This window comes from Parasteatoda tepidariorum, chromosome 10, assembly GCF_982258835.1.
Source record: "Parasteatoda tepidariorum strain Cologne lab strain chromosome 10, Ptep-v5.0, whole genome shotgun sequence".
NCBI lineage: Eukaryota > Metazoa > Arthropoda > Arachnida > Araneae > Theridiidae > Parasteatoda > Parasteatoda tepidariorum.
The window spans coordinates 48,264,958-48,289,389 of NC_141764.1; the positions used below are offsets into that span (position 1 = coordinate 48,264,958).

At 26.8% G+C, this 24,432-nt stretch overlaps 2 protein-coding genes across 4 annotated transcripts in view; one reads left to right on the top strand and one right to left on the bottom strand.

The window, feature by feature from the left end:
* Positions 1–7,781, bottom strand: part of LOC107451426 (uncharacterized) — a 67,251-nt gene extending 59,470 nt beyond the window's left edge. For all 3 annotated transcript variants that reach the window (XR_006225273.3, XR_015429839.1, XM_043043376.3), the window contains exon 1: positions 7,314–7,781. The gene's annotated coding sequence lies outside the window, so the exon portion shown is untranslated. The remainder of the gene's footprint in view (positions 1–7,313) is intronic.
* A 4,371-nt stretch (positions 7,782–12,152) lies between these two features.
* PIG-K (Phosphatidylinositol glycan anchor biosynthesis class K) lies at positions 12,153–24,133 on the top strand. The gene is made up of 9 exons (XM_087153581.1): positions 12,153–12,422; positions 12,509–12,663; positions 12,737–12,872; positions 14,428–14,539; positions 15,653–15,749; positions 17,699–17,816; positions 18,437–18,547; positions 20,175–20,353; positions 21,419–24,133. The coding sequence occupies exons 1-9, from the start codon at positions 12,342–12,344 to the stop codon at positions 21,477–21,479; spliced, it is 1,050 nt and encodes a 349-aa protein (XP_087009707.1). The 5' UTR covers positions 12,153–12,341; the 3' UTR covers positions 21,480–24,133.
* The last annotated feature ends 299 nt before the right edge of the window (positions 24,134–24,432 follow it).

The following is a 24,432-nucleotide window of genomic DNA, read 5'->3' on the forward strand; positions in this document are numbered from 1 at the left end:
ATTAGATTTGTTGTTCTTTCTTGTCGCTTTTTGAAATTTGAAACTGACAAGCCACGTCACGAGTGGGATAGCCAATCAGGTTCGACACAGGCGCGTGACGACGCTTGCAGGTATCCAATTAAATCTGATACGAAAATAATTAAGCATTATAATAAACCCGAACCTTAAAGCTCTAACGTTAACACGCCATGCACAAACACGTGATTAGACAAAATCATGTGATTAGTTGCAAATACCCAGTGAGATTGAACAAAACACGTTTTTAGTAGTCCATCCTGCACTTAAAAATTCCGAGTCAAATTACGGCATACTATAAAATTCATTTTTTACCGAAACATGTTACGGAACAAAAAATCTGTTATACCGTAATTTTTGTATAATCGGTAAAAATGGATTTTACGGATGATACACACAAAGTACTGTTACTTTATACCGTAATTTGATCAGGATTTTTTTACTGTGTATCAGAGTAAAGATTAACTGTATTCAGTATCATTTAAAAATATTATTGTCATTTCTGAAATTAAAATCAAGCGAAAACATTTCCCTATGCAGCTATATAGTTTTTGTTGATTGTGTAGTTTCGTAAAAAATCAACAACCTCATCCAGTTTAATGAGGCTACAATTAATAAAATTTTGATCTAAAAGAATAACAAAAAAGCAATTCAATAAAAAAGTATGTCAGAAAATAAATAAAAGTAGTACATGATACAATATTCTAATTGAATTTATAAATCTAATCTTTCCGGGGTTAAAAGGGTACGCAAAACATTAACTCTTATTTTGATCTGATTTCTGATATTTTTTTCGTTTGTTATTCTCTGTATGTTTTTAATTTATAAAAAATTCATTTAATGTTTGAATTGCGAGTAAAGTAATTTTTTTTCAATGTGAAGTAAATAAATAAATAATAATAAAATATACATTTTTTAGTTTTAAAGATAGTCTAACCCTGTAATTAAAAAAAAAATCTTTTTTGAAAGAAAAGTTAAAATTTTTAGAAATATTTTCCTTATTCATGTTTGAAAACCTTTAAAAAAAATTAAAAACTCCAAGTATGGCAAGCATTAAAGAAAAGCCGATATATTGCTGTTTTTAATCTAAATTTTACAAAAAGATTAAATGACAGCTATAGCATTAGTTTTAAGAAAAAGTATACGAACTTGACTTTGAAACAAATATGATTCACATGAAATAAATAATTCTTTAAAATTTCATTTTAGTTTGACTCATAGTTTGACTACAATTTATCAATTCTATAAAATAAAAGATAAGGATCGTGATTTGTTTTCCTTTTCTATGTAGTTAAGTTATATTAGTTATATAAGTTATATTAGTTATATAAGTTATATTAAATAAGCTATATTATATAAGTTATATTATAAATTATATTATATGTATAGCACAATAAAGAAAAAAAGAATTTTCAAATTTTCAATAGCATTCCCCTTTTTTAACTAAAAGAAGTTCTTTGAGCTATTACTATGATTTTAAAAATATCCATAGTTACGATTTTGATTATTGGGAAATTCTAATTAATTTTTGTCTATTTAATAATTATCTTTATAATGGAAAAGATATTTTTATTCAAATTGATGTAATGCCACAAGGATCTAATTTTTCATCTCTCTTAGCTAACTTATTTTTACAATTTTTTGAAAAAAATTACACTCTTAATGAATACTCTTAAATTCTTAAATTATACTCTTTTAGATTAATTGATGATTTTATTATCTTTAATTTTCAAGGTTATATAATTTTATCAAATAATATTTACCCTGAGGAATTATTTTTGCTTCGTAATCATGATAATAATATTAATTTTAATTTGTTTGGATTTGGGAACTAAAAAAAGAAGAAAACATCTGCTTTGTTGACTTATACGATGAAAGAAATGATTTTAATTTTAATATAAATAAACTAATTGATTGAAAGTTTCTAAAAATATCTATTTGAATACCATTTTTAATCAAATGGATAGAATTAAAAATATATGTAGTAATGTTTATTTATCCAAAAAACAAACAAACTCTTTTAAAATTTGATAACAAAAAAAGGATACCCTACTAAAGAAATTAAATTCTATGTGAATTCAATAGGTTAATTGTATGCTATTATTAATAAACTTTCTAACCCAATCTTTATGGTTTGAGGGGGAGACTTCAATTATGCTAATTAGTTAAAGCAAACGATATTTCAAGTTACGAAATCAGATACAAAAACGTACTTCTGATTAAGCATAGTTTTTGTTTGCCAGATTCGGATTTCTAGATAGCCACAATCTGGGAAATATGGTTCAAATAGTTTGGTCATTAGAGTGGTTCAAAGTTTGGCCCCCTTAATGCGAATTTTACTTTTTCGGATTTTGTCATATTTCGAGAAAATTTTTATCGAAAATTTTGCACATAGTTACAAAATTCGATTATCCAAAGATAATCCATGCCGAAAATAAATTTTAAAAATTCAGTACTTTTTATTATTTTATTTAATAATAGTCGACGAAATTTTCAATTATTAAATATACAATTTTTACATCATTTGCCATATATTGAATGTAATTATGCAGGGCAAAATGCAAAATTTGAGCGAAATCGGTGAACTAGAGAAATCGAATTTTAAAAAAGTCGTATTTTTAACAGACTTATGGTAATTACTAGAGCTAAAATATTAATAATAAATATTTTTGGTTAGTTTTCTTTTCTCATGTCATTACTTCATGTCATTTTATGTTCATTTTTTTATTATTTTCGAAGTTTTTCTTCCCTCTTTTTTTTGTCAATTTTTCTTATTAATTTTGATTGACATAATTAATTTAAAATCCATTTTGCTTATGAATTAATTTATTTCTTTATAAATTACTGTACATTTTTGCCCTTTAATCTTGTATATTAAATACGTTTCAATAACAAATGTGGATATTGATTGGAGTTTTTCAAGAGATCAGCTTATGGATGTAAGGCGTTTTTTCAATTTTAGGAACATCAAAAAGCATTTAATAGTACAGTAAAATTCTGATGTTCTTTAAGATAGTAATTGAAGATTAATAAATTCTTATTTATCTTAATCAGCTAAAAATTTTAATTAGCTATTTACTTACATTTTATTTAATGCATGAACTGCTAATTTATCTTAATCACTAATTTACTCTTTTTTTTAAATTCATAAAAACAGGATACGATTTATATATTTTTTTAAAGTTAATTAACGACATAAAGTTGATAATTTAAAAGGCATTTTTTTCATTTTAAAGCTATTTTTATGGTTTTCGAGCCTTTTTTTTTTTTAGAATTTTTTAGGTATTGACATTTTAGCTCTGGTAATTACCATTGTTCCTCGGGCACAGTAAAAATTAAACAACTCTCATTAGAATTGTTAACATTCAATTTTTTAACGATAAAAAATTGAGAAAAAGGAGTATTAATTAACCAAATTCTTACTCAATGAAACAAACTGCTATAAAATTAAACTGCATTTTAAAATTTTCCATTCAGAATTGGCCATAAAATGTTCTGTAAGAAGATGGACTTAAGAAATTTTGCTATAAATATAAATTTTTTTGTACGGATTTTATTCTGCGTAGTACGTCGCATTTTTTAACACTTTCTGCTTTAGATTCTGGATAAGGACTTACAGATTATAAATAATTTTTTTTCAAGGTTTTTTTCCTCTTTCATCACACACCTCGTTTCATAAAATATTACTCTCTATCTAGTTCACAAATAAATCTGGTATGTGATACCAGAGTTTTTCTATTTTAAACAGAGACTGGAATGATGAATTAATATGCATCATCTCTTCCTGAAAATGCAACTTGATACAACTTCTCTTTTTAAAAAGAGAAAAAACAAGTGTCAACTGGCAGCAGAAAGCGAAAATTTTGAAAATGAACAGAACTTTTTACTAATTACTGTAAACGAAAATAGCCTTATCGTGAATGAGTTCCAGAATTCTTTAGCTAACGTGACTTATTTTATGTAGCATGAATGAAAGCTTTTTTTTCTTTTTAACCAACCAAAGCAACTTAAACACGCAACTTTGACCGACGCACATTGCATAAAACTATTATTGCACTATTCTCTTCCATTGTTTTTATTATGATAATAAAATAGAATTAGTCAAAATAAAATAGACTTAAAATTGTTGTTAGGAGTTAGTTATAAGTAATTAAAAAAATTACAGTTGGACTTCTATTAGATGAACTTCCATTTTTCGAATTTCTCTATTTTGCGATTTTTTTCGAGGAACCAAAATACATCTTGGAAATTTCTTCGTAAAATAACTTCCAAATAGAAGTGAATTTTCTATTTAACAAACTTTTCTTTGAGATCCACTATTTCCCAAAATATTTCAGAACATTTCAAACTTGTTAACTCATTTTATTTGGGAAATGACCTTGAATTGATTTTTGCAGCCACTTAATTTTTACAGAAATAAGTAAAACCCCTTTCCCTTTTTGTTAGCATTTCAAACGAAAAACTCAGACAAAATGGATTTTATCAGTTGCAATTACACTTAAGAACACTTAAGATGTGGTGCGTACGTTTAAAATTGCTTTTATAATAAATGCAGATGTAATTTTATACATGAATTTAGCTCTTTTTAGTTTAAATTGTATGTAGCATGATAGTGTAACACTGGATAATGTTTTGTTCTATTCTTTCCATGTAGATTTCTTTTATGGTTAAGATTCATAAAATAAATAGTAGATAAGTAAATTCATTTAACACTTTGTACTCGAGGGTGCTTTTCCGTCACCATCTACCACTCTGAACGATACAAATTTTACACCTTATTGTTCAATAACCACTTTTTTTAATAGTCCCTATGTGTTATATGGCAATTGTGCCAACTGTGTGTTTTGCATTATTAACTGTTAGTGGCCGTGTTCTTTTTTTTTTTAATTGTAGAAAGAACCTTAAATGTAAATGAATAAAATATTGAGTCTGAACAGTTGTGGCTCAGGGGATCGAACACTCGCCTTTCCATGAAATGTCCCAGGTTCGAATCCCAGCGATGGCTTGTCGATACCAATTCCACACCCGTCTCGATCTGATCGCTGTGCAGAAGTAAAATATCCTCAGTAGTAGACGGATCATGTGTTAGAGTCCCCTTGTCGTCAGGCTCACAGTGGGAGGTTTTAGTGCTTTTCCTCTCCATAATGCAATGCAATTGCAGTTTAGTTTCCTTAAAAAGTCCACCACGAAGGCTAGTTTGTTTCTATGCTTTATCCAGGAGCTCCTTTGTCTTCAGGGTTGGGTTCAAAATTAAAAGACTATAGAGTTGAACATTGATAGTCGTAAACTTAAAATTAGGACGGCTTTTCTACGCCGGTTATAAACTAAAATATAAAAAAAAACATCCCCATTGTATACGCCTAATTTTATTGGAATATTTATGCACATAACTTTTTACCACACTTTAGATTTGTAGAATTAATTTAAAATTATTTTTCACTGCAAAACTTGTTATAATTTTTTTTTTTAACTTCATCTTTGACTAAGACTGTAAAAATTAATTCTAAGGGTAATACTTATGAAATACCCTGCATAAAAAAAAATACAAATTATTTCAACAACTAAATACCAATATCAATTTTTACTACACCTTTGTGTCGTCATTGTTGTTCTACAGGGGCAGATCATATAAATTTAGAGAACAGAAACAAGCAAGGAACGTCGATGCACCTTTATCTTTCTTTTAAGTAGGCAGATCCTGAGATGAGCGTCTGAAGGGTATTCCGATATCGAATTACGAGCTAACAGATATGTCACGAGCTAACAATCAGGAATGAAAGCTGAGCCAACATGAACCACTTGTCGGCAGAAATTACATGCAAATATTTGCATGACCCATACATTATTCACCCATACATTGTTACCCATACAATATTTACATGATATATACATGACCTACATGTAATGTTTGAAATTCATGCATGATTATCGTTACATTAGAATGTATGTTGGCCGTCAAAGTGCCCAATTAAAAATTTTAAAGTGGTAGCCAAGTTGCACTATATACTAAGCTAGCAAACAAAAGGTATAATTAAATTATGAGCAAGTAAAATATTTAAGTTTTTTGAGTTTTATAACTTTTTATAATCACTTAAGTAGTTAACATGCCCAGTAGCTAATTTGCAATCCAGTGACTTTTAACGACTCTCGCTCTTTTTTTTCTTTTTTCTTCTTCTTTTTTTTTTGAAATTGGCTGTAGTTTGTCCCAATTATAGATCAAGCTTTTATTTCTTTAAAAAATTTTTACACGAATTAAAAAATCATTAATAATTTTTTTTTTTTATTTAAAGAAATGACAAACAGGAGAGCAAGTCATTAAATGCTGATGGATTGAAAAATCGCTGCCCGGTAGTTAAAATATTTAGTATTTTAACTACCGGGCAACTTTAACTACCTTTAATTTTAATAGAATGCTGCAGTCTCAGTGTAGATATTGAGACAATAATAATTTATAAAGAGCAATAATTTTTTTTTTGTAAGATGTTTAAACATTATCAATATTCTATTGAACTACAAAATATATTAAAACGCATACTTTTCAATTAAAAATATGACTTGAAATAATAATACTTAAATACGTCAATAGAAACTAGAATAAAAATTTCACACATTTCTGAACGAAATCTAAAATTTAAGCTACTATTTTAACATAATGTAGAAATGAATTTTTTACATAAATAAAACATACAGTCCTTCACATAATTAAATCATATGGTGAAAATTTTTCTACTTAGAATTCTTACTAACCATAAGAAAATATATCTTGAAATGTAGCAGTAAAATATATTTTATTTATTTAATTACAAAAGCTTTTTATATAATTTACAAATGAATGTAGAATAATTACCATTAACAGTTGTCTGAGAATGAACATCAGTCACGTGACTTCCGATCTTAGATTTCTTATAAAATGATTACACATTATTAATATTCTTTTGAACTTATAAAATTCATTACTACACGTACTTTTCAGCTAAAAATAAGGCTCCAAATGAAAAAAAAAAAAAAAAAAAAAAAACGTCAATAAAGATTAGAAAAAAAATGGCACATATTTCTAGATAAAATCTAAAATTTTAATATATTATTTTAACATAATATAGAAATCTGTAGACAAAAAATTTTTATTTGTAAGTTATTTACATAAATAAAGCATATGGTAAAAATACTTCGACTTATAACTCTTAATAACAATAAGAAATTTATCCTTACATGCAAATGAAAAATATCTCTTACTTTTTTTTTTTTATTTAAAAGAGCTTTTTTTTAATATAATTTACAAATAAACGCAGAATAATTACCATTTAATTGCCTGAAAATGGACATCAGTCACGTGACTTCCGGCGTTAGATATCCGTTTTTTTTTGTGAGTATACAATAACCACGATTTCACCAGTTGAAAGAAAATAAATCCATTTTGTCAATTCATCTTAAAAATTTATCTTAGAAGGAACAATTCTATCACTTGTATAGGGAAAAAATTTATCTCTTCGGAGTAGTATCTTCACTCGAATGACGTTCTAAGCGCATTAAAAAGTCCTTCGCGTGTTCTTGTACCGGTATTCTAAGTCTCAGTAACATACACCAGCTGTTGGAACAAAAATAACTCGCATAGAATATTCTAATTTCAAATTCTGACAGGTATTTTCATTTCCGGACGTCCATATAAATTAAGCTATTTTATAAAAAGTATTGAAGTGGAAAATATTCGTCCTTGAAATTCTAAAGTCGTCGCCATTTCAGATAGCGGCTTCCGTTTCTATGGATACGAAAAAACTATCGATTGTCCATCATATGCATGAGAGCGCATGCTCGACCATCTTAGCAGACGATAAATGAGTGACACTTCCTCTGTATTCTTCTGACCATCCGAGATTTTTTTATAGTGAATTTCTTCTAACTCCCGAAGAAGAATTTTAAGATTGTTTTTCCGGTTTTAAAACCGGGTCAGAATTATTATCACAAGAGTATAAGCTCCTAAAAAATTGCCATTTTTAAAGTTTTAATGTGCAAATAATAACTTCTCAATAAATATAAATAATAACTAATTGCACATAGAAGGGATGGAATGCACCGAGGGGTGAGGGGAGCACACTGAAGGTGGTGCTTGGGGATCATGCAACTAAAGGGTGCCTATCTTTTAATAGTGATGGGGACACCCTTCAAATTCAAACATATCCTCCTATTTCAATAGATTATAGAAAATACCTTGTAACTATTATTTTAATAACTAGGAAGCTCCTCTCACCAACTCCCTAGATTGTTCCTTAGTCATCATAGTTCTTCACCCCTTATAAGTCAATACTATTATTAATAAAAAAAAATTCTTTTTTTAATGAATAATTATAATTTTACGTGTGTATCACTATATCTGTTAATTTTTAATTTTATTTATTTTATTAAAACTCGAAAAGTTTTTTTTAATTTTTTTTTTTTTATCTTTCTTGAATTAATTGTTTTGTATTTTTAAAGGTTTCAGTAATGTTAAGATTTATTTTTGGCAAGATGTTATGTTAGTTTTTTTTATCTCTTTCTCTCTCTCTCTCAAGCACGTTCTTATAAAATGAAGATCTCGAGAGAGAGATATTAAATTTTTCTACAACAATGGATAAATAGTCATTAGTTAACGCAATAAAACGTGAGCGAAAAAGTTCTTAAAACTACAATAATTTTCAAGCAAACAATTTCGAAAAAAAAAACTCATGTCAAATTCACTAGTAAAATATGGCCCTCTTATTAGCAAATTAAATTTCAACTCTGTAATCGCATTTCATTATGTAGTATTTCAAATTACACTACCTTATAATCGTTTTGAGCTTTCTTTTAGAAAGTAAAAAAACTACTACGAAAATTGCTTTAAACTTTTTACGTTTACTCATATATTCGTTATACTCATATCTTGAGCATTTTGCAAACATACATATATATATATATATATTCAATTATAAAACAGTAATTTTGTTTTTAATTTTAAATTGTTTCAAAAATTTTGTTTAATTTTACTGAATATTTTTAAAGTTATAACAAAAAAACATAAGACAAGAAAAAAAAATTTTTTTCAATAAAAACGTTTATATCTCCATAAATATTTAAGCTAGATTTACAAAATTTTATGCAATTATTGCAAATAACAACTAGAGTAATTGATACAAGTTACAAGATTATTGCTTGATTTTTTGACTTAGGGTGTTCAAAATACTTGTTTTCTTTCATAATTTATTATCGGTCCGTCAAACCTTTGAAAGCTTATTGCAAAGTATGAAAAATTGCATGAACTAAACGTTTCTAAAATTGCAAAATAGTGCTCTAAGTATTTCTTGAGAAATTAAAAAAAAAATTGAAAGCTAAAAGGTGTCTCTTTTCCATTATTATATTTTAGTGTAATGTAAAAAAAAAAAAATTCTTCAAAAATTAGTTTTTTTTATTAATTATCTGAAATTTTATTTTAGCGTTAATAATATTAAAAAAAAGCAAAGAAAACAGTTGTAAAGCTAATATTCTTAAAATCTATCGTGAACCCTTTACATTATTGCTGTATATTTCAAACTTGCTCATTCGTACATAATTATATTAAACCAACCATTCATACCGACTATATTAAAAAAGTTAAAATAATTAATTTTTTTATTCAGCTTTATTGTTAGTTTCCCATCCTAATGACCAGTATTAGTTTAAAAAGTACACGTTTTTAGAAGTTCAACTCATCAAAATAAAGTTAAACTAAATTCCCAATACCATTCTTCCCCTAAAATGACGTCGGTAATTGGTCACAGCTGTCACAGCCAGTTAAGTGAAAATCTAACAATTTTCGCAAAAAAATTAGTTAAGACAAAGTATCAAACGAGTTGTTTTTTTTTTTTTTTTTTTTTTTTTTTTTTTTTTTTTTTTAAGTTATACTTCTTATGCGACATCCAACAAGGTTGCGTTAAACGTTTAACGCTACATTTTTATTGGCCAGGAAATCAAGTGGTAGGATCCAGTTTTCTCTCATTCATTTCCATATTGTTTTGGTTCTCACTAGCATAAAAATAATAAAAGTCCTAAAAGTATTGTTTTTCTACATATATTTTTTTAGTTTGTTTTGATACACATATAATTCAGTAGGGTAGTATTTTTTTATTTTAAAATTTAGTGGATAACAATTGTAAAAAATGAGTGAAAACAATCCCACGGACAATGCGACGGATTTAAGGTTATGTCAAGGTACGTCTCTTGTGAATATCAATTGATTGTTAGGTTTTCTCTTCTGAAATTACATTATGACGCATTCACATGCATTATTATAACAAATACATTTACCAGAGCGAGACGATGAGGCAACCACAAGCACTTCCACTGGTTCAAGAGGTCCACGAGGGAAAAATGCACAGTATTACCGTGATTACAGAGCACGGAAGCGAGCGGAGCAGGAAAATGAGTCGTTGAATAGAACTAGTGATCCTTCTACGACTGCTGATTCTTCTACAAATAACGTCGCAGATTGCGAAGTTTAACTTTCTTAATAAAAGTTTAACGAAGTTTAACTTTTATTTTTTTCCCGATGAACTTTTAAAATGATCTTCGGTGCTTGGCAAAATGCCCTTATCCATACTTAAGAGAGAAAATAAAATTCAAATCACTGAAGCAGGTAAATTTTTAAAGCTTTTTAATTTACAAGTTAACGAAATCCAATGATTCAAACGAAAGTTACAAATATTAACCCTAACACATATCTTAATTTTTTATCGCTTTATCGGTAAACTGCCCTACTGTAAATGAACGATCAAAGCGATCTTAAAAGGACTGCTTGTTCATTGGGTTAATGAATGATGGCGAGTGGAAGTGTTTTGCCTATTATATTTTTTAAATAGAATATTAAAACTATTTAAGTATAAAAAAGGGGGGTATTGAATAAGATTAAGGCAAACAAGAATTCAAGAATATAAGATAAAGGCGAAGATGAATAAAATAGTAAAGCAATCTCATGAAAATTGTATTAAAAATTGTGGGGGGCTTGCGTGATAGCGAGGAAAAGGCATCAACACTTGAAAAAAAAATATCGTTCATTAAATATTAATTAAGGAAAACTTCAGTTTATGAAAAATTATTATTGCTGACAAATACTTTAGGGTAAAGTATATTGATGACTAAAATGCATACAATATTACCAAGTAAAAATAAATGAATTAAAATTTAATGATATATAAGACTCATAGTAAGACTAAGTAAGTGGTAAAATACTTAAATGGTAAAATACTTAAGTGGTAAAATACTTTATAAGGCGACTTAAAGAAATAAAAGAATACTTTATTTTGTTATTCGAAACTACCAAGATGGGTGAAAAAACATTTAGGTGACACCGAGTTTTTATACAACCTTGTACTTAATTTTTGTCGCCTAAGTTGCCCCTTGGTAATAGAGAATGATCACTCTAGTGTAATAAACGATTGTCAAATTAGATTGATTTTAAATGAAGCAAGAAAATTTTTAAATATAAAAATAAGAAAATTGGTAAAAAAAAATGTAAAGCAGTAAATCTTTTAATACGAGGGACCTCTGTTGTCAAAATATGTACAGCATTGACAGAAATTTATATTCCCGAAAACTCCTAATATAACCCCGTCCCGCAGTGGACTGATCGTTAAGACACGGTTCTCAGCAGATCACCGAAGTCAAGCATCACTGGCTACGGTCAGTGTGCGGGTGGGTGACCACTTGGATCAGTCTGCGTAGGGACCGAGGGTGTGCGGTATTGGTCCTCGTTAAACTGTGCTACCGTAAAGTGCTCGACTTCGCGCGCAGGTCGTCGGGCTACCGAAGCAGGGGAGCCATCCCCTCCGCAGAGGATCAAAATTGTGATGGCGTGTCTTCGGATCATCCTCCGGGATGTTTCCGAGACCGTCGCCATTAACCCATTGCGCAGCTCTAGTGCGACGTAAATTAACAACAACAACAACAACAACAACAGCCTAATATCTCCCCGATTCCTAATCACCGAAATCTTTGGATCACTAGCTGACAAAGGATAACTACACAAAAGCCAAAGCATCAGCATAGAAGCGAATTGGAAAATGCAATCTAGAATTTGATTGGCGAGTTTTTCGATTTCAACTCCTCTCATTCACGTCTCCAATTTCGAGTATGCAAGTTTTCACATGTGCAGTGAAAACGCTCCTTAAAAAAATTATAATTGCGTTTGAATTTAATTAGAAAGCTATAAGCAAAATTTTAGATTTACTCAAATTTTGCTGTCTTATTGGTTTATCTCAAATCCAGTGTAAACAAATCCTAAGAACTTATTCACACTGTTATATCGTTGAATTCAATGAAAGAAGTAACTTTGTTACATAATGAAAATTAACAAAAATATTTTTTTAACTTTTAGTTCCCTTTTATTTCTATGTTTAATTTCTTCTTATAATATAGTACAGGTATGTTTTGAGTGCTGTTTGCATAAAATATATCTATTCTAGTTAATATTTTCTTTCTTTCATTAGTTCTTGATTTATTTGGGTAGGCATCTGAAGAAGATTTAGAAGATTTCTTTCAAACTGGTCACACAAATAACTGGGCAGTTCTAGTATGTACTTCTCGATTTTGGTTCAATTACCGGCATGTTTCCAACGTACTTTCAATTTACAGAAGTGTGAAGAGACTTGGTATTCCAGATAGGTATTTTAAAATTTTTCTGTTGAGGAATTTTATTACTTTTTGTGTTTTTTTTTAAAGTTTGTTTATTTTTCAGCCGAATAATTTTAATGCTGGCGGATGACATGGCTTGCAATCCTCGTAATCCCAAAGCTGCTACAGTTTATAATAATGCTCATCATCATATTAATGTATATGGGGATGACGTTGAAGTAGATTATAGAGGATATGAGGTAAATTTTGTTTCAAGAAAAATTTAGTATATAAACTTTATATCTCTTGGTATTTGTTCAGAGATGCCAACTTGCTCCGGACAGCAAATAACTATTTTCGAGCGGTAGTCTTCTAATGTTTGATTCTTGGTTTAGTGAATTTTATTTATAGGGTGTTTACTCACAGCTATTTCTAAAAGATTTGAAGGCTTATGTGATACGCCACTTTGTTACAGTTGAGCTTTGTAAGAAGTTTGCAAAATTAACCCAAAATCTACAAATTTTAATTTATAGTTCTCTATCAATTACAATATTTTGTCAAATCCGGAGCAGTTGTTATCTCTGTATGTTGTAGCATACTTACAAGTAAAATGAAAAATTTGAAATAACTGTATATAGAATGAAATTAAAATTATTTTAAGAAAACTGTCATCAATCATAACCCCCCCCCCACACACACACTAAAAAAATAAAAAAAAAAACCCATTGTTGAAGGGAACAGATGTGAATTCATTGCCTTCTTCTTTTCCATTATACATACAATGTAACCTGCGTAAATTGAACAATTACAGTGCATTGCTTTGTGGTTAATTTAGAATTTAGTGGTCAGAATATAGAGGGGGGTAACTTTTCTTTTTTTAATTTATTATATCATGTTATTCTTAGATTTCTTAGTTTTTACCAGAACAAAATAATAGATTTATACCCAAGAATAGGACTAGGTGATGTAAGAAATTTTATATCATGATAAAATTGTCTGTTAGACATTGCATTGTTAGGATGTATCGTGTTATGAGATAAATTCAGATATAATTTCTTTTAAAACAAAAGCACACTATTAGAAATCTAAAATTATTCTTAAGTAAATTAAAAAAAAACATCTTTAATAAAAATTATTATTTTAAAATTGCTTTTAAATCATCAATAAATTCACACAATGGTTTTTAATTAATATAATAAAGATGGATTGTTCTAAAGCAGAATTTTGAAAGAAAAAATAAGCTTTGCTTTAGCTTTATAGAACTTTGTCTTATTTGAAAATAGAAATGGCTTATGATTTATGTGTTTAAAAATAATGAAGTTCTAACGAAATATTTTACTTACATGCATTAAAATAATTTTTTTTTTTTTTAAAGTTGGTCAAAGAACTAACAAAGGTTATTGAACACTTAAGTAAAACAAAGTTTAAATTATTTGAACTTAATCAAAAAAAAAAATTATAACATAATTTTTTAAGAAAATGTTATTGAAATATTATCTATTTTAATTTTTTTTAAAAATAAGATCAACTTAAGAGTTATAAGTTAAAAATAATACTGGATTTCGAGCAAAATATTTAACTTGCATGTACTAAAAGAAAATTTTCAAAAATTGAGTAAAAATTAGTTATTACAGAAAAATTTACTGCACATTTTTTAAAATTATTATTAAAATAAATGGTTTTATGGTATGGAAACATCACTTAAGTTTTTATTAAAGCAATAAAGTTGAATTTATTCACAGCAAGTAAAAAAAGTAACAGAAATGTTGGCACATCAAAAGAGCTCAAAATAATATGAATTTTCTTTAATTTTAGGTAACTGTTGAGAATTTTATACGAATTTTAACCGGAAGATTATCTCCTAGTACTCCCAGGTCCAAACGCTTGCTTTCTGACGAACACAGCAATATTTTGATTTACATGACAGGTGAAGAATAATAAAAATTTTGGATTTATTTACCATTTATATTATTGTGCATAACAACCATGATTTTATTATACACGAAGCAAAAATGAAATCAAGCTAAAACACGATATTATTTTTACAAAGTCACCGAATGGCATACTAAGACTGTTTTTGGATGACCTGATTGGTTTATTATATTTCATTATAGAATTGAAAGAAATGAAAAAAAAAATTTTTTTTTTAGAATATTATTTTGCCTATTTATTAACCCACATTTAAAACACATTTTAGAACATTGTCTTTTCTTTTGGTGGACAATTTTTTGATATACTGCACTTTTGTTCCATGTAAAAAGTCTATATTTTATTCTTGAATAAATAAGTGTTATACCTTACAATCTTATGTAAATGATAAATATCAATAAAAATTTTTTTCTTCTTAGCTTTCACATTGTTATTTTCAATTCTCGGGAAAAGATGACCTCTCTTTGAAGTCAGTCTTGTCGTAAAAAGTATTCCATAACAATTAAAACCGTCTATAAAACTTATATATTTTTGTTCAAATTTTGAATAATAAAATTTGTTCAGAAGCATAATAATCTTATTGATTTAGCTTTTTTTAAAAAAATTTTTAAAGAACCTTTTTAAATATTTTTTTAAGGAAATATATTGAGTTTCTAGGTTTTATTTTTAGGATATTTATTGAAATTCTAATATAGTGCGCTCAAGAGGGCTTCCTAATCACAACTCTTGATATATTTTTGTAGAATCCTTGTTAAATTTTATATATATATTTTAAGGACAGTCATTACAGAACATTTTGCTCTTTGTTTAGTTGTAATTTTATTTCTGTGAAGTCAATATTTTAGCCACTTTTATGTAGTAAGAGCCAAAATATCAAAATTTGGTATTTTCCTTGCAGTTTTGATGACTTTATAGTTGGAGTTGTATGTTAACTATATACTTAAGAAGTTCACTCTTATTAAAGCTTTTTTTCCTTCAATGAAATTCTGATATTTTTTTTTCCTTTACTTAAACTACATTACATTTGTGTTTTACTTTTTTCAGAACCATCTTTTTCCTATAATTATATTGCAGTTAACAATTATTTATTAGCTTGATTTTATTTTTGCAGGTCATGGAGGTGAAGGTTTTTTGAAGTTTCAAGATTCTGAAGAAATCACAAATGTGGAACTTGCTGATGCTTTTGAACAAATGTGGGAAAAGAGGAGGTAAGAGTTATTTCTTTATCGTTTAAAATTAAATTTGCTTATGTTAATTTTATGAAAGTTTTTTAGATTAATGAAAGTATTAAAAATAAAAAAGGAATAATTCCTTTTTTAATTGTTTGAAAAGTTTTTTTTAAAAATTTCCTCTCTAATTTTATTTAATTTCTCTTTTTATTTAATTTTCATATTGTTGATAAACTTTGATGAAAGTGAATAATTCTATTAAAGTTCTTGTGAAATTTAAAAGCTACAATTAATCTTTTTATGTTATTCCTTTTCTGTAAATCCTTTTATTTTATTTTATTTTATTTTGTTTTATTTTATTATTCTAATAGAAACACTTTCTCACACTTTTAAATTCACATCCTATCCATAAATCTATTTTTGGCTCAAGTATGCATTAATTAAAAGTAAGACATTTTTCCTTTACTTTTTGTGGGATTTAACCTATTTAACTTTTGTGGGATCAACCTATTTAATAAATCAATTGTAATTATTAATGTTTCCCTTTTTCCCTAAAATATAATAAAATAGAGGGAAATTCATTTGCTACTTTCCCTAGGATAAAAACTTAAGCACACAGTTTTGGAGTGCGAATTTGAGCTCCGCCACTGATAGAAAATGTTTTGAATATACCATGTGAGGCTAAATAAAATATATTTAGCTTCCAACTGCTATCTGTGTGGCTCAACAACACTCAATTATGACTGTCACCCTTTCATATATATATATGTTTTAAATTTGACTCTTAGTTTAATATTTTTCATGTGATTTATCTGGAAAAAAAATTTGTTTACTCACTTTGAATGCATAAATCATATAGCTCTCAGACTTTTTTTTAAAAATGTTATGAATTTTGCTTCAAACCACAAAAGTATTATGCATATTTCTTTAATGAAAAACTGTTTCCATATTGTAGAACTAAATTATTGTTTCATGTTGTTGAATTTATTTGCTTTTTCAGTAGATTTTAATTTGAACAATACATTTTTGAGCCAAATAAGGGCTTAAAATATCTTGCTCAAACCAAAAATTGAAAATTTCATTTAACAATCGGAAATACTAGTGAATAGTTTTCTGTCAACTGTCACATACTTCTTAAAATTAATGAAAATATTTTGCATGAATCAAAAACTAAAAATTGCATTTGACAAGTTTTCATTTAACTATTAAATATAAAATACTAATAGAAAAAGCAAGCAAACAATTTGCTAAAAACGTGTTTTATGATGTGTAAATGATTTTAAGAGTGCACATTTAAATATAAAATCTTATTTACTTAAAAAAAATTAATATTTACTTATTTAAGTATTAAAAACTTTATATATTTTATGCCATTGAAATTTGTTTAAAATATCAACACTCATCAACAAGTATCACAAATTGTAAAGTCTTACATATTGTAAATAGTACTATAATTTTTTTTTTTTTTTGGAAACTGTAAATATATATCAAGATTTATTTTGCTAAAAAAATATTTGCTCAAAGAAATGATTCATAATTTGCTATGTTTTTTAAACTCATGGTTAATTGATTTATTAAGAAATTGAACTTTGAAGCATTCTCTTATGGTGAAGATAAATTACCCAACTTTGAGGTACCCTCGTTATACCTTATATTTCTATTTTGTATGTTTTTACATATGTACCAGATTAATTTTGTTACACTATTTGATTTTTTTTAATGTTAAGTAATTTATTATTTAATTATTGAATAATGTAGCTGCTTTCAGTTCATGTACTGTTGAACTTCATATTTATTTAATATTATAAACGTATCACAGTGAATTTATTTATTTACATGCAAAGTAATTTATAGTTTAAAGCATAGTTCTCTTTAATGTTGTTCAAACATATATTAGACCAAATTGTTAGTTAATTTCAATTTTATGTTAGATTTTGATAGTAGATTTGTCATGAAGTTTTTTTCCTTACCTTTATATATTACTACAGATATCGCAACATCTTTTTCATGGTGGACACATGCCAAGCAGCCTCAATGTTTGCACTTTTTTACTCACCTAATATATTAGCTGTTGCAAGTAGCAAAGTTGGAGAAGATTCCCTTTCTGTAAGTACTGCAGTTGATATTAATTTATTGTTCTGTAATATTTTGTTTTCTTAACTTCTATGGGGTCAATTCTTAAAACACAAATTTCAAAATTTAATTTTTTAATATGTAAACATTTTTTTTCTTTCATTTTTGTTTTACTTAATTGTCTTATTTATTTGATTGCCTTTTACAGCATTGCCATTCAAATCTGAAAAAAATAAAATTCCCTGTTTTTTCTCTGTGCACATTATACACAATATGTTAAGAGAAAAAACTATTACTGTGCTCCTGTGTTAGCTATTTTGGATTAATTTTAACTTTATATATTAAGCTAACTTTTAATTGCTGGAAAAACTTAGAGAAAAATAGGAACTGCTGAACATACTTATAATGCCATAGTAAATAAAATAATTTAGTATAGCTGAAATATCCTTAAATGTCCCTTAGATTGCACTTCGAGTAATCATAATTTTTCTAAAGATTAAAATAAGAAACATAATTCCCTGTATTATCCCAGTTTGTAACGGTGATTTTTTAAAATTTCCCTGTATTTTCCAGGTTTTCCCAATTCTTTCTGTGGAGGGGCAACCCTATTTTAGATTTATTTGATTTTTTTGACATTTATTTTTATTTTTTAGCATCATGGGGATCCAACAATTGGTGTGTATGTCATTGATAGATACACTTATTATGCTTTGGAATTCTTGGAAAAAGTCCAGAAGGGTAGCACAAAGACTATTGGGCAGTTTGTAAGTATTTTTTTTTTTTTAATAGTTTGTATTTATGTTACAATTTAATATTTTATTGATCCAAAATTGAATCTTGTATTGTAATATTTTATATTAAGTGTGCACGGTGAACAGTATGCAGTTTTTTTTCAATTTATCTGATAAGAACAAAACGTCTTTAAATGAATCATATATTTTCTGAAATTCTTTTCAAACTTGTGTAAGAGTAGTTCCATATGAGGTTGATAAATAGAATCCTTCTATTGTTCAATAACAGAATTTTTTGATGCCCAAAACAATTTCAATTATTTTATTAAGATACTTTTTAAAATTTTTTTTTTATTGGTAATATTGTCAAAAATGTTATTTATAATCTCTTTTTCCTTGTGGATACGATTTTTTGTATAATCAAACATATCTATATACAGTCAAACCCCGCTATAGTGAACATGGTTTATAGTGAACTCTCGGATATAGTGAACGAAATATTCGCTCCCTTGCCTTACTATACACATATAATGTTATTTTTTGTGGATATAGTGAACCAAAAGAGGAGAGGGAATTGGATATAATGAACTTTTGTCTCCATTTTTTGGTAATTTTGAAATTTCTATATAAAATACATATACAGATTTTTAAATTATCATTGAGTAGAATGTAGCCATAGGAATTTTTTCTTGTTTACTTCTTCTATCTCAGTTTCCCATCCCTAAATAAAGGCAATTCCTAAATTTTTTGCACGTAAGACAAAGAGTAATAAAAAATAAAAGTTAATATATTTTTTGTTACTACATATTGTTTTTTAATCATTTTTGTATTGCTTTTTATTGGCCATTTATTTAAATAATGTGTAACAAAACGGCTCAGTTTCGAAAAAAATTAGTTAAAATTGTTTGCAGTATGGATATAGTGAACTCCCGGTTATAGTGAACCAAAATTTCGGTCCCTTAAAGGTTCACTATAGCGGGGTTTGACTGTATAATGAAAAAGAAACAAACTGTAAATTTTTCTAATAATTAGAAATATAAATTTTTTTTTTTATAATTTCTTATTATAATAACATATAATAAGAAATTTTAAAACTTTTTTATTATATGTATTTAATATATTATATACATATAATAAAAAAATTTTCTGCATCTGTATTTAATATATTAATATTATTTACATAAACACATTGCACAATGAAATATTTTAGGACGTAATTTTTTTGTATTTAAATTAATATTATTTTTTCAAATCTTAAGTCATGGTACTGTATATACCATAAATAATGAAATTATTATGTATCACAACACATTAAGGAATTGGTGTTTAAAATTTTTATAACTGACTGCATCAAGTAGTTCAATAATAAAATTATTCTTTTTAAAATCATTACCTTGTGTTCATTTACCAATAATAAATGGAAAACTTGAATTATCACAGATATTGATTAAACAATTGGGGAGATAAAAAAAGAATTGGATTTAAGAATGGATAAATGGAAATGAAATAAGTGGGGAATATCATGGCAGTACTGTAATTTTCCTTTTTGTAATGATTATGGAAAAAAAACATCAGTTTAATTTATTTTCGTATTATACATTTTGTATTATACATATTAGTAGTTGTATGTTTTTATTTATTTTTATATAATATTTCACAGCTCCAAGTTTGTCCAAAAAGAGTGTGCATTTCCACAGTAACTTCCAGGAAAGATTTATTTCCTGCTTCTCCTGATAAGGTTCTATTGACAGATTTCTTTGGTAGTGTCCGAAATGTGGAGTTAACTAAAAACCTGGTGGATCTCTGGCCTATGCCTAACAATACAGCTTATACTCAAAAGTAAATTTTTATTTTTTTATTGATTATAAATTTGACCTACTTGAATTTGTAAGATTTGTTAAACCTGACCACTTTAGGAGGTTTAGCCCGAAAACTTTTAATTCAAATTAACCTAAGATTGATAGAATATTTTTGAGACCAATCCCTTTGAAGGTGTGGTGCATCCGTTTAAAGTTTGTTATAAAAATATATAAAGCCAAAATTTGTTTACATGTTATAATACATAGTTGTGATCATGTATTTTCAGATAAAATATCTGAACTGTTTTAAACTTTACCTAATTATTTTTTATATTTAATGACTAAATGAACAAGTTTTTATGTAAAAGAAAGTTTAAAAGTAAAAAGAAAGTATGTAGAAATTTTAGAAGGAACCCGAAAACTTTCTCTAGCCAATAAGCCTGTCTTGGCCTGGGTCTCTGGAACTGGTACTCCGCATGTTTCATGTCTATTGTGTATTTATTATAAGAACCAATCCAATTTGTTAGGGTCCTGTTTTAATATTTTGTGCAAAAATAGTTTAGAAATTAGTGAAAACTATTTATCAAATTATGGGGGGTACTATTTCTATAAAACTTATAATTTTATGAATAACGAGGGAACATAAAAAAATATTTTTAAAATTAAAAAAGATTTAAGCTATTATTTTTACCTATATTATCCATATTTATTTACCACACTGCAATTGTTTGTCTCATTTGTCTGTTGTTGCCCACGAGGGAAATTGCATGAAATTCTTCTGGATCGTTAAAGTGTGTTTTTATCAATAATTCACTTAAAAGTGCTAATTTTCCTGCTCATAAAATTTACTTTTTTAATTTTTTGAGTTGCAAGAGTACAAAGAAAACGAAATATTTGTTACATGTTTTATAAGAATAGGTAATTGTACTGGGAAATTTCACAAATTTCTCACAAGTAAACTCATTTTTTTTGTTGTTCTTTTATAGTTCCTTATAATGTTTTTCTAGTGATTTGTATTATTTAAATTGCTACATTTCTGATTGCTAGAAGAATTAATCATAGTAAAATAGAGTATTAATCTGATAAATGTATATTTATTTTTCAGAAAAATAGAAACTCCAGAACCTCACAAATGGACTTATGTAAAACAATTTTCAGTGGAATGATCTAGTTATTCACACGTAATTTATTATTTTTTATAATTTTTATCCATTGTATATATTTCAATAATAACACAGTCAAACTCTGCCATAATGACTCCAATATAAAGTGAAACTCAGTTGTAATAAATGTTTTTAGTCTAAACTGATATTTAACTTAAGTTATTTATGTAATGAATGTTTTTAGTTCAATTGCTATGGTAAATAGCTAAGAAATTAGTAGTTAAATTTTCTTTTTACAGGTATTTAAATAAGCATTTTAAAATGTTTAGCTTGTGCAATAATTTAAAAAGTCATAGTTTAATAACTCGTGAGTTAATTAAGGATTTTAATTAAAAATGAAGTAATACATATTATAGATAAACATTTAAAACCGAGTCATTTTGTTATAGTGATTAAAGAAGTGCAATTTTCTTCAAGTATGATGAAAATTAAAATAATAAACATCTAAAAAATTCCAAAATTTGGATAGATATTCTAAAAAACCAGTTATAGAGACACAACTACTTTGTTATAAAGAGAATATTTTAATTCTTATTTTACGTTCCAATTGAAATTTAAAGAAATTCGCTGTTAGGAAACTTAAAAAAACTTGATAAAGCTAAATAATTATTATTTTTAACCATACGACAACATCTAGCTATTTATTTAAAGGTTTTGGATGTAGTGAACAATTGTTAATAGTGGACTTACTAATGAGATCACATTATAATGGGGTTCGATTGTATTTAGAAGTCAATTAATAATAATAGGAAAGAAAAATTATGACTTGGAAATAGTTATTTTAAATTATTACTGAACGTTTTTTGGACCAACTTAATTTTATATTGTGTACAAACTTTGTGTTAATGTTATTATCGATACAATATAAAAAATTGAGCATGGTAGTTACTTTCAAAAACAAAGTTTAACCCAATATTTAAATTTTTTTATGTGCTATTTATAAGTAATGCATTATCGTGAATGAGTTTTTTGTACAAAGAAAAGACAATAGTATGCAATTTAGTTTTATTACTTGCTATAAATATATTAAACAACTTAAAACTATATTTTTACGAATATATATTTAATCATCATAAAGAATTAAGCAGGGTAGTTATTTTCAAATGCATTTACATTTGATTATTGACAATTCCTTTGTATCTCTTTGCAATAATTTATAAGCAATTGTGGAGTTAGACTCTTATTTTAGGTCATAATTAGGACATAGTCTTAATTTGTGAAAATCTGGTTAGTGGGGATTAAGTTATTCAGGGTGTTCCTCTTTTTTGTGCAGTGTACATATAATTTTCTTTTTAAATATCACTTGCTTAATTTCAACTTTTCTTAAATATATCCATATTTGATACCTATATTTATATTAAACACAAATAATTTTTTTCCAATACACATCATTCAGGTATCAATAGGGCAGATTTCTTGGACGCTATTTCAGGGTACCATATTAGGTGGGCCAACCTTGCTCCCACAGTAAGGACAGATAGTACAGAGAATGTAAGAACATTTATGCCCTGTCCGGGATTCAAGCCCAGGACCTTTCTTATGCGAGGTCAGCACACTGATTATTATAGATACAAGTATTTGGAAGTGTTTTTTTATAAATATTTTTAATTGTAAAGAAACATTTGGAGGCTTAATAGTTAAAGTGACAGCATTGAGTGTTTTTAATCGAACTGTAAACATTAAAAATTGTTTATTTATCATTGAAATGAAACAAAAATAAATCAGCTTTAATAAATATATAAAAACAAGAAAAAAATAGACAAATTATTAAACTTTTTCTAAAGGCAAACATATCTTTGTCAATTTAAAAATAAAAGATTTTCTAATTACTATAAATTGTTTCTTCAATATTTATCCATACACCTTTTACTTGAATTAGCAAGGTCTCATACTTACACCTGAATACGTCTGGCAACCGTTCATGCCAATTTAAGTATAAGCATGTGTCTAACTTAAAAAAAGTTTCGAAATACATTCCTTAGGCTGATTTGTATCAAAGTCCTACGAGAGATTTTCTGTTTATGTGAAATCAAAGTATACATCAACAAACGTATTACTACTAGAATGATCACAAAAAAAAGAATTTTTGATTAACATTATTTTTAAAGTAAAATTTCTGTGAAGAGTTTAATTGTTTTGATAACAAGTTGAGTTTTTAATGGAGAAGTAAGTAAAATAGTTAACACATTCTAGGTTTTATATGGCACATAATGAAATTTAAATATTGTTAAAATTTGTTATATATACCGACCTAAAATGTTTTTCGAAATATCCCATGGCTGAGGTTTTATTTATTTTTCAACATTTATGCAAAATTCAAGTGTTTTTGTATGATTATTCAATTAAGAGAAGTAAGATTTTGGTGGGGAAAAAAAAGAGAATTAGTTTATTTGTATTTTGTGAAGATATTTTTTTAATACATATTCAAAATGTTATTTATCGATAATTAATTGCATTGATATTCTCCATGAAATATTCAAAATTTTACGGATACTGATGTTTTAGTAAAAACTTTCATTAAAAAAATAAATTTGAAAGTAAGCAGTTTGAGTTCAATGCAATTTCTATGTGTATTTTGTAAATATAATTTTTTTAATGATGGCAATATAAATATGTATCTTTCAAGTTGCTTGTTGAAATAAATATGTAAAAAAGGAGGAACGTTTTTATTTTAAAGCATCAGATAAGTTTTTTTTAGCTTTATTGAGAGGTAAGTTCCAATAGAATTTTCTCACTTAATAGCATCAAAATCAGTTTAAACTGTCATAAACCTAAGAATCAGTTAATCATATTGCATGTTAAGTTATTTCTAGTATTTTATTGAATATATCATAAACAATAATTATATTAAATATGTTTTCGATATAGAATCAGTAAGATTTTACCTTTCAATTGATTTGATGTAAAAGGGCACATTTTTTACTGTTTAATAATTATTTAACAGTTGAAAAAAGAT